Source organism: Cebus imitator, unplaced genomic scaffold (genome assembly GCF_001604975.1).
Source record: "Cebus imitator isolate Cc_AM_T3 unplaced genomic scaffold, Cebus_imitator-1.0 Scaffold457, whole genome shotgun sequence".
Lineage (NCBI taxonomy): Eukaryota > Metazoa > Chordata > Mammalia > Primates > Cebidae > Cebus > Cebus imitator.
This window is the reverse complement of record NW_016107772.1, coordinates 330309-341611: the sequence shown is the minus strand read 5'-3', so window position 1 is coordinate 341611 and position 11303 is coordinate 330309. Positions and strand designations below refer to the sequence as shown.

General features: G+C 53.3%; 1 protein-coding gene across 5 annotated transcripts in view; it reads left to right on the top strand.

Annotated features, from left to right (window-relative positions):
• Nucleotides 1-10974, top strand: part of EFCC1 (EF-hand and coiled-coil domain containing 1) — a 43319-nt gene extending 32345 nt beyond the window's left edge. Inside the window, exons 3-8 of one of the 5 annotated variants that reach the window (XM_017511944.2) lie at nucleotides 774-931; nucleotides 3656-3806; nucleotides 5032-5197; nucleotides 7879-8019; nucleotides 9692-9761; nucleotides 10567-10974. In XM_017511944.2, coding sequence (XP_017367433.1) covers nucleotides 774-931; nucleotides 3656-3806; nucleotides 5032-5197; nucleotides 7879-8019; nucleotides 9692-9761; nucleotides 10567-10703 — 823 coding nt within the window. In that variant the 3' untranslated portion in view covers nucleotides 10704-10974. Of the gene's footprint in view, nucleotides 1-773; nucleotides 932-3652; nucleotides 3807-5031; nucleotides 5198-7878; nucleotides 8020-9691; nucleotides 9762-10566 lie in introns of all 5 variants that reach the window. The other 4 variants (XM_017511943.2, XM_037732599.1, XM_017511942.2 and 1 more) reach the window with 4 other exon arrangements.
• The last annotated feature ends 329 nt before the right edge of the window (nucleotides 10975-11303 follow it).

Genomic DNA, 11303 nt, shown 5'->3' with positions numbered 1-11303 from the left:
GTGCAGTGGCTCATGCCTGTAATCCCAACACTTTGGGAGGCCAAGGCAGGCAAATTGTCTGAGCTCAGGAGTTCAAGACCAGCGTAATCAACATGGTGAAACCTTGTCTTCACAAAAAAATATGAAAATAAGCTGGGTGTGATGATACATACCTGTAGTCCCAGCTAATTGTGGGGCTGAGGTGGGAGGATTGCTTGAGCCCAGGAGGTCTAGACTGCAGGGAGCCAAGATCATACCATAGCACTCCAGCCTGGATGATGGACCTTATCTCTTAAAAAAAAAAAAAAAAAAAAACGTAGCAAAACTTTTTTTTAAAATCCCCTATAAGAAGAAGTCCAGAGGTGGGTGGCCCCAGGACTGGTGGACTCAGCAGCTAAAAGACGTTAAGGCTTTTGTTCAACTACTCAGTAATTCTTTCAGACATTTTCTTCTTGTCACAAAATGGCTGCTGCAGCTTCAAACATCACATTCTCACATGACAATGTCTAAAGGCAGGAAGAAAGGGGCATTTCCTTTCCTAGTGCTTTTTTTTTTATAAGGATGAAAATCTGTTCCAGAACCTTTTGCCTTGAGTCTCATTGGCTAAAACTGGGTTCCATGCCTGTGCCCTAGCTGCAAGGGATGCTGGGAATCTGAATATCCAGCACATCCTCCTGGACTGTGAGAAGCTGACTCTGCCAGGGTGATAATGGCTGTTCATAGATGGCTTGCCCATGTAGAGTAGGGAGTGGAAGGGTCCCGTACTCTCCTCCTTCACGCCTGTATCTCTGCAGGTCAGAGGACTCCCAGCCCCCATCCCTCCAGCGAGCCAGCCCAGAGCCAGGAGACAAGAGTAATGAACCTGAGGATGCTGGGACCAGAGACCCAGACCCCACTCCAGAGGGAGCCTGGCAGTCAGACAGCAGCTCCGGGAGCAGAGCCCTGGATGAAGGTTTGTCCCTGCGTGTCCAGTCTTCCTGCCAGGCTCATGGTCCCTCCACTGTGCCCAGCCCTGCTCTCATGGGCCTGTCTGCATCCATGCTACCACCAACCTCCAAAGAGAGCCGACTCCTGCCAGCTACTCGGGCTGGGCTGGGGCCCTTTTCCCCAGCCCCAGCATCCTAAGAACTTGGGCTGGAGAATCTGGGCGGTGTGGAGTCATCAGGAGGGAAGGAGGGGACTGGTCCCTGGGGAGTTAGAAAAGCCAAGACAACACCTGGTGCTCACCTGGCTCAGCTGTGGGCAGGTGCTGGGGCCTCCGCCACCTACACACACTCTCAGAGCGCCTCACCTGCCCCTGCCTCAGACACCAGGACAGTGTTAATGGCCATGACAACAACGATACCACCACCGCCCCCAGCCCACAGGAACCCAGCATCAGGAATTCCCAGAACAAAAAACACAAAACAAGTTGTCATTAATGGAAACACACTCACACAATCAAAAAGTCATGAAACAGTCACCTTGACTCTGGTTGTTTGGTCTAGGATACTTTTTACTAAGAACAGAAGAACCTTGAGCATGCCCAATGTGGAAAAGCCAGGCTGAATGCCTGGTGTCCAAGGTCAGGATACCCCGAGGCAGACAGACGTTCCCAAATCTCCCAGGTGCTGGGGTCACCTTTAAAAGCACAGATGCAGGCTGGACGTGGTGGCCCACACCTGTGATCTCAGCACTTTGGGAGGCTGAGGCTGGCAGATCGCTTGAGCTCAGGAGTTCAAGATCAGCCTGGCAACATGGCAAAAGCTGGTCTCTACCAAAAATACAAACAAATTAGCCCAGAGTGGTGGCATGTGCCTGTAGTTCCAGCTACTTGGGGAGGCTGAGGCAGGAGTATCACTTGAACCTGGGAGGTCGAGGCTGCAGTAAACCGAGATTGCGCCACTGCACTCCAGCCTGGGTGACAGAGTGAGGCCCTGCCTCAAAAAAAAAAGAAAAAAGAAAAAGAAAAACACAGATGGCCAGGCCCACCCCCGATCTCTTCATGTGATTCTCTGGCACAGTATGGGTATGAGGGGATCATAAGCCTGGTTTTGTTTTTGACAGCTGCATCAGTTGGGACATTGTTTATCTTCCAGTGTCAGATCATTCAGTCCAAACCGGCTTAAGTTAAAAGAGACTGTGTTGGTTCATGTAACTTAAAAGTCCACACAGGCTTCAGGCACAGCTGAAATGTCAGCAGCGCCACCATCTGGACGCCTGGCCCTGCACTGCTCTACAGTGATTCATTTCACAGTGGGCACTCCCCTCACAGTGGCAAGATGGCCACCAGCGGCCCCAGGCCCGTCCTCCCAACTCCCAGGCCAAAGGCATGGAGAGCATTTCTCTTCCCTGCAAGTTTTGTGTCCAAGTCTTGGGCTGACTCCAGTGGCTCCCACTGGGTCCCTTGCCCTTCCTGAACTGGTCACAGAGGAGGCTGCACTCAGCCTGGCTGGGCCTGCCTCAAGTGCCCCTGGAGCTTGGTGGACCAGAAAAGGAGGGATCGGGACTCCCGTGGGGATGGGGATGGGGATGGGGACCGAGGTTGGGCAGCAGAACACCAGGGGGCCACATGGACCCCCACACCTGCCACCTGTGGGCTTCCTGATGCTGAGGCAGGCAGGAGCCCACCACCAAGGCTCAGCAACATTGGGGAACCATAGACAGTCACATGTGTCACACCCGCTTCCTTCACATTACCCCAAATGCTAGACACCTGCAGTTCCCTGAGCACTGAAAATCTGTCCATCCTGGTGCCCATACTGTGAGAAGCCCACCCCAGCTCCTACGAGACTAGCTTGGCCTTTACTGACTGGAGTTGCCACAGCCTAAAATGGAAATAACACCTCTGAGACCACAGACAGGGCCTGGCTTGTGTCATCTTAGAAAACAGGGAAGAAGGGCTGGGTGCAGTGGCTCACGCCTGTAATCCCAGCACTTTGGGAGGCTGAGGCAGGCGGATCGCGAGCTCAAGGGATCAACAGCATCCTGGCCAACATGGTAAAACGCTGTCTCTACTAAAGATACAAAAATTAGCAGGGCGTGGTGGCATGCGCCTGTAGTCTCAGCTACTCGTGAGGCTGAGGCAGGAGAATCACTTGAACCCGGGAGGCAGAGGTTGCAGTGAGCCAAGATCACACCAGCTGAGATCACGCCATTGCACTCCAGCCCTGGCGACAGTGAGAGGCTCCGTCTCAAAAAAAAAGAAAAAAAAAAAAGAAACCAGTGAAGAAGCAGGCATGGTGCTCATGCCTGTAATCCCAATACTTTGGGAGGCTGAGACAGGAAGACACTTGAGCTCCAGAGTTTGAGGCTGCGGTGAACTGTCATCACAACATTGTACTCCAGCCTGGGTGACAGAGTGAGACCCTGTCTCTATTAAAAAAAAAAAAAAGAAGAAGAAAGAAGGAAGAAAAAGAAGGCATCCCTCCCCGTGTCCCTGTGCAAAGTTCCAGGAAAGGCCTCTAACTGGCCAGCTCTAACTTCCCTCCTGGGCTGGTCACATTACAGCGAGACAGAACCAGCCTTGGTGGCCTCACTGCACCGGAGCCTGGAACGTGGGGGGTGGCTATCTGAAGGAGGGGGACATGGCCCCAGAGCCCTCCTCTCTGGCTGCGCTGTACACGTGCCCCTGGGGAGGGATGCCTGGTTCCCCACCCTCTGTCCTTCATCCCCACATCTTGTGCTTCCCCAGCAGCGGACGAGCAGCTGTTCCGTTCCGTGGAGGGCCAGGCTGCCTCTGACGAGGAGGAGGAGGAGGAGGAGGAGAAGAAGTGGCAGGAGGAGCAGAGGACACCAGCAGCGGAGGTCAAGTCACTGCTGGCCCGGCTCTCCAGCTGCGGAGGCAGGTGTGTGGCCCCTCCAGGGTCAGCCACTGTGGGCCTCAGGTTCTAGAGGTGTCCAGGGAAGCCCAGAGCACCCGGGAGGCTGGTTGGCCTGGCTCAGCCACCTCCCAGCCCTTCTGTGGCTTTGTCCCCTTGTCCCTTAGGGGGAGGTGGGAAGGCTCGAGAGCATGTAGAGGATGAAGTGGGATGACATTCCAAGACACAGCTCATGGCTAGCTTGAATTCCCATTCATTCCTTCTCACTAGCAACTGCACTGGACCTCTCGTGGCGCTCCCAGACACCAGCGTCCCTCTCAGACCCATCCCCAACCCGTCACCCCTGGCCACACACCGTTTTCACTGCTCTCCAGCCTGGTCCCGGATAGGTGCTGGCTTATCCATTCCCTGTTTCATCCTCACTTCCACCCTGGCGGAGACTGAGGACAGGCTCAGGGCACCTGGGACGCCTCAAACAAGTCGCCTGGCTTCTCTGAGCCTCAGCCTTCTCATCTCTAAGATAAGATGGTGACACTTGTGTGGCCAAGGCTCTGTGAGGATTTGAGGTCAAAGATACACAATGCGTAACAGGTGTCTGGCGCATAGTGGGTGGGAACACCCGTGGGGGCAACAGTTATTATTGGATGATAAAATGCTATTGATTTTCTGGGGTTGTTGTTACCACCAATTCTTCATGTCAACAACAAGCACTTATGAAGCACCCCCTGCATGCCAGGCAAAATCTGAGGCACGGGGAAAATTGCAGTAAACCAGTCAGTGGCCTCCTCTCCCGGATCCTCTAGCAAGTGTGACAGGCATGAGGAAGAGAGATCACAGAGGCAGGGACAGAGGCGGGGCACAGAGATGCAGGGAAGGCCTCTCTGAGCAGAGCCCTGAAGGACACGAGGGAATAAGCAATGCAGACGCTGGGGGAAGAGCATTCCAGGAAGAGGGAAGAGCAAGTGCAGAGGCTCTGAGCATATCAGAGGGACCGCCAGGAGGCCACTGGGGCTAGAGCAGTGTGAGTCAAGGTGGATGGGAGGGAAGATCAGAGAGCTCATGGGGCAGATAAGGTGAAGCCTTGGGCTTTTCCCCAGAGTGAGATGGGGGCCGCGGGAGGTGCTGAGCAGATGGGTGCTGTGGCCTGGCTTTGCTTTCGGAGGCTGACTCCACAACACCACCCCCTCTGAGGCTGGACAGAGGGGGCTCTGGAAGCAGCTCCCTGCAATGTGGGCCCTCTCCTTTGCTGCAGGTGTGATGACCAGACGGCGGAGAAGCTCATGACTTACTTTGGCCACTTTGGCGGTGCTGACCATGCCCGAACCCTGGGGGAGCTGGAGGCCTGCATTGCCATGCTGGTGGAGCAGCTGGGGATTCAGGGCTGTAGTGGGAGGACCCTGGGGACCTCTGGGGAGGAGGTCAGCAGAGCCCAGAGATCAAGGGCTGGAGCAATTCTGGAGGATCTCACAGCTGGAAGGGTCCGAGGGATCACAGCCAAGTCTTGTGCCCCATTCCCAGATGAGTAAACCAAGGCCCAGAGGGAGATTTAAATTTAAATCAGGCTCCTCTGATTTAAATTTAATAAGAAATCTTTTGGTTGCAAATTAAAGGATCCCACCTCAAATTAGCTTGATTTTAAAACAGGAATTTAGTGGAACATGGAGCTGAGAGCAAGATGGTATGGTCCAGGGACTCAGACCAAATTGTCTCCATCTGTCTGCTGTGTTTTTCTGGAGGAGGTGGCCTCACTTTCCCCTCCTTCAAAAGGGCTTACTCCATATGATGGGGGAAGGGAAGGCAGGACCATTAACAGCCCTAGACTTCCATCAGCCCATGTGGAAAGCCCTCATGGGAAAATGAGTCTCACTCCTAGTACATGAAATCTCAGGGATGAACTCTGATTGGCCACCTCAGTCATGTGCCCATCCCTGGGCCAATCCCTGTGGTGGTGGGCGGGTTCAGTGATTGGCATTGCCACCAAAGTCAGATGAAGTGGAGGCGGGTGGTTTCCCAAAGTAAAGGGAGTGTGGTAGCAAGAAGAGGGAGAGGGAGGCTGGGCATCCAGCTGTCTCCATCTCAATAAGACTACTTCGCATTTCTCATTCTCTCTACCCTGTAGGAACTTCTCTATTCCGCAGTAGCCAAGTGTGCAATGCTGTTGAAAGTTGTCATTGCACTAAGCCCGAGCCCACTGTACTTTTACAAATTTATTTTGATATCCAATAGTTTTGAATTTATACATGTGAAATTCTAAGTCTATACTGTTTTTTATAGACAGGCCACATATGTATGGCCTGATGAAGTCCTAGTTTCTTAAATAACTTTTTAAAAATGATACCAGCTGACTTGTACAACCCATGAACCACATACTCAGTGCTGATGTGCTTTGTCTTATTTTATGCTCAAAGGACCCAATGACGTAGGAAACGGTTTGAGAGAGGTCAGGTGGGCTAGGCTGGGTGCCCGTGCCGCATCCACACCAGTGTGCCCCCCTTGAACCAAGGCAGCCACACAGCTGTGCCCTGAGGGCAGGGGCTGAGTCACAGAGGGGGGGCAGGAGGGAGCAGAGGGGCCTGTTTGGGCTCCAGCCTCTTAGTGCGGGAAATCAGAGACCAAGACAGAAAGCAGCAGGCCCTGAACCGCTGCAGTAGATTGGACAAGTGGACAAACACTAGGACCATGCACACATTCTGCTGAAAAGCGCAAAAGGAAACAAAGTTGAATGTCATCACACGTCAAGCCAGTGGGGCTGCAGCTAAACCTTCCAGTGAGATCAGGTCTGCACCACTTTCAGCTTCTGGAACCCCTGCACTGGGGTAGGGGCACCCTTCACTCCCCAGAGAAGGCTGCTAATTAATGCCAAGCAGCATGGCATGACGGTTATGTGCTAGAGCCAGACTGCTGGGATTCAAATCCTGACTCCACTGCCTGTGTGACCTTGGAAAAGTTACTCAACTCTTCTGTGTCTCAGTTTCCTCATCTGTGAAATGGGCATAATAATGGTATTATTCTACATGTATCAAACAGGTGAACACTTGTGGTGAGCGCTCAGCAAATATGCGCCGCGGCTGTCCCTGTTTCTAGCACTCTTCTGTGTTGTGCAGGTCTCCTAGGTTGAAAGTTATTTCTACGTTTTCTCCACCACCACTCTGGTTTCCTGGAGGCCTTGATCTTGCCTGCCCAGGCACCTCTCAGGAAAGTCACAGCCCCTGTGGCTGGGGAGGGTGCAGTGCTGTGGGCCGTCAGGAAATAAAATGGCAGTCACACAGCCCTGAAGGGCATAGCCACCACCCCTTTTCCAAGAACATTTCAAGGAAACAGGGGGCTTGGAGGATCCCTGAATTAGCTGGACTTCCAGTCCCATCCCTAGAGAGTGGAGGCACTGGGCCTTCCCTCCTCCTGCCCAAGCCCAGAGTGGACCCTGAGCACCCTGGAGCACCACACTTTCCACTGCTTCTCTTTCCCTCCATTGGTGCCAGGGGAAGGGACTGCCTTGTGCCTGGCATGCCTGTTTTAGAAGGCAAGTGGCCACATAGCACTTTGTGACTGCCTGGCATCCTAGTGTTACCTGGTGGGACTGATGTTTTTGGTGGCCCCCCTGGCCAAGAGTGGGTCCATGACTCCAGCTGGGCCAACCAGGCCCCTCTCCTGGGGCTCTCTGTGCCAGGGGTTGGGGATGGCTGGAGAGGGTGCTTCTCAGCTATGACTCTTGGACAAGAGGCTTGGGACACTCCCACTGTCTCAACCCTGTGCCATTCCTGAGGTTCTCCAGCTGCCAGGCCATTCTGGGATCTGCCCACTAGCCTATCGTAAATTTCCTCTCTGTGTAAACTAGCCAGGTTGGTTTTTGCTGCTTGCCACCAAAATTAATTTATTAAAAAGAAACAAAAGCAGAGAAGAGAAGGGAGAATGGAGTTCTTAGACTAGGAAACAAAATACATAACTCTTCTATCAGTCTAACCCGCTGTGTGGCTTTAGGCCACACACTCAGCTTCTCTGGGCCTCAGACTAGCCTCGGGGAGATAGAGTAGTTGATCCAGCCACGTGGAAGGCTAGGGGAGACCAGCAAGGCAAGCACTGAGCCCCTCTCTCTCCCCAGGCAGAGATGCAGCAGAAGGTGGAAGAGAATGAGCACCTGAGGCTGGAGCTACAGATGGTGGAGACCGAGAGGGTGCGGCTGTCCCTGCTGGAGGAGAAGCTGGTGGATGTGCTGCTGCTCCTGCAGAGGCTCCGGGACCTGGTAGGCTCGTGGGAGCGGCACACTCAGGGAAGGGAAAGGAGCTCGCGGGAGGGAGCCCCCGCTGTGTCAGGCACCAGGCTCTAGGCCCTCCTCACAGGGGGCAGCTGTTATCCCATTTTACAGATGCAGAAATGGAGGCTCAGAGAAAGCAACCAAAAATAGGGTGAGGGAAGCTACCCAGGTTATTTTATGAAGCCAATAAAACTCTTGTATGTGTCCTTTTCTGGTTCTGTTCTCAAAACCAGAAGAGGATAAATAGAAGAAAGACAAGAAAGGAAAATTATAAACTAACATGACATTTAAACATGGATATAAAACTATTAAATACGATACTAGCAAACCAAATCTGGCAGTGTTTAAAGAAATGCAACATGACCAAGTTGGACTTATCCTAGAAATTCAAGGATGATTCCATATTAAAAATCTATTGCCAAAATATACCACATTGCAAATTAAAGGAGAAAGACCAGATGATCATCTCAATTGATGCAGAAAAGGAAGTCAATAAAATTCAATCTCCTTTGATTATAAAATCCCTCAGCAAATTAAGAATAGTAGGGATCTTCCTTCACCAGATAAGGACTCTCAACCAAATACTTCATGCAGATCTCACACTGACTCGTGACGTGTTCAGAGGAATCCCCCTAAAATCAGATGTGGCTGGGCGTGGTGGTGCATGCCTGTAATCCCAGCACTTTGGGAGGCCAAGGTGGGTGGATCTCTTGAGCTCAGGAGTTCAAGACTAACCTGGCCTATATGGTGAAACCCCATCTCTAAAAAAAAAAAAAAGACAAAAATTGGCTGGGCACTGTGGCGCATGCCTCTGGTCCCAGCTACTTAGGAGGCTGAGGTGGGGGATCACTGAAGTCCAGGAGGCAAACGCTGCAGTAAGCCGAGACTGTGCTGCTGCGCTCCAGCCTAGCTGGCAGAGTAAGACCTTATCTCAAAAAAAGAATGAAATTAAATTAAAATTAAAATCAGACTCATCACTGTTTTCATGTGAGGCAGAGGTTCCAGCCACTGCAGCAGAAGGAAGAAGAAAGGCTATAAGGATCAGAGAGAGGAAGACCCAGGTTTTCCTGTGGGGCTCCGAAGTGAGCTCTTCCCTGTACATCGGGCTGCCTGGGAAAGTCCAGCCCAATGTCAAACATCCTGGGCAAGCAGAGACCTGGGGATGGGCCCTGAGAGACCAATGCCAGCCCAGGCAGGAAAGGGCAGTGGTTCCCAGCAGAGGCCATGGGCCATGCAGTCTCAGGGTAGATGATGTGTTCCTTCCACCTCCCAGCTGGATGGCTTTGGCAAATTTTGGATTCTTTCCCAACATTGCTTTTTCTCTGCTGGTTAAAATGAACATAATAAAATAAAGTCAAAATGAGCAAATGCATAAAAATGCTCTTAGCCAGGGTTATTTCCCAGTGCCTACCTGGGCACAGATGGTAATCTTTACATACGTGAACCTGCCCACTGTCCCACTCACCCTCCAAGAGTCTCTGGGAAGCGCAACATGGCCAGCCTAGGGGTAGGGGGCCAAGAAGGGAATGAGGGTTGGGGAGGGGCTTTATCCATCCCCAGGTAGCTGCCCGGAAGCCCCTAGGGGCCACCAGGTCCCATCAACTGAACAGGGACACAGCCACCACCGTCTGATCCAGCCCTGTTTCCATTTCTTTTTAAGAACATATCGAAAAGAGCCCTGGGGAAGATTTTGCTGGGCACACTGGACGCTTTCAGGGACCCCACGCACGGTAGGAGAGCACCCCAGTCTCTCAGAGCCCAGGCAGTGGCTGGAGGCTGTCCTGAGGAGGAGACTCCAGCATGCTCCGTCCTGAGCTTTGTCTGCTAAACAATCTTGTTATTCCTGCCCTGCATGCTTCAGAAAGTTGAAGGGGCTTTTACCAAGAGCAGAGGCACAGAAGCCCCAGGAAGAAGTGCCAGACAGAAGCCCAGTGAGGGGATAGGTGTGCGCCCACTGACAGCACTTCAGCCAGATGCAGGGGAGATGCCCCAAGGGTTTTTCAACCCCTGAATCCTTACAATGGCCCTAGAAGGAAGGAGTTGTTATCCTCTTCCCACGGAGGAAGAGAGGAGGCGCAGGGGTCAAGCACTAGCAGCGCCCGAGGCTGGGGCATCTCCCCTAAGCACTCAGTAGCACAGCCCCAGTGTTTAGATGAAGTTCAGGGAGCAGAACTGCAGGAGTGCCAGCCTATGCCTGGCACAGCCAGGCCAAGCTCCCGCCTCACAGGGCTTCACAGGTTGACAGGGCAACCAAGAGCCCTTTGCTCGCTGACCTCCCCAGGCACCACGGGCAGAACTCAGGTGTGCCCACTGTCCTGAGCAGTCCCTGCCATTGAGGAGATCAGAAATTGTGTGCCCCAAGCCCCTTCTCTGGGGTCCTCAGGGGGAGGTGGTCCACAGATCGAGGAAGCTGGACAGGGCTGGGGAGGGGCACAGGGGGCAAGAGTGGCTGGGTTTCAGGGAGGAGGGTCAGTGGCTCTGTGGGTGAAGGTTTGCAGACTGATCCTGCCCTCCCTGCCTGCTGTTTCCATCCAGAGGGGAGGCCCAGCCCCATGGCCATCCTGGATGCCCTGCACCAAGCCTTGGCTGCCTGCGAGCTGTTGCCGAGACAGCCCTCAGCACCAGCCTCTTCAGCAGCTGCACTCACCAACCCCCTCCTTGTCTCCTGCTGAGGTTACTGGACTGTCCTGTGGGCACCCCGCTCAGCCTGACTGCCACTGGACCAGCCTCCGTGATCAGCCCAACCACTGACAGCCAGTCTGACCACTGTCAGATCATCAGAACTTGGGTCTCTGCTGGCTCCTTCCAAGGTTGAACCCAAGCCCAGGGCCTCCCACTGCAGTGCTTGGCAGCCACTCCTTCCTTGGGCTCCTCCATATTCCCTCGCAGCCCCTGCATTACTGCCTCCAGAGTCTACATTAAAGCTCTGCAGTTGCTGGATCAGCCTGCACCTGATGCTGTCTCTCTCCTACCCTCAGAGCACAGGTGCCCACTTTCTGACAAAGTCTGACCCCGAATCTCTTCTCCAGGCTTTCAGGATTTCCTCACCTCCCAGCACTGTCTCCTTCCAACCAATGCCTGCTGCAAGCAAGACTGGGCCCAACCTTTGGGATACCTGGTCCATAGGGAAGCACGCCACACCCCAGGAAATTGTTGATGACTAGGAAAGGCTGAGGGAATTCCAAGGAAGGAACGATCACTGTAGGCTCCCTGGTAGAAGCTGGCCTTGAACCAGCTCTAGAAGTGAGGGAGAGTCCGGGCACAATGGCTCA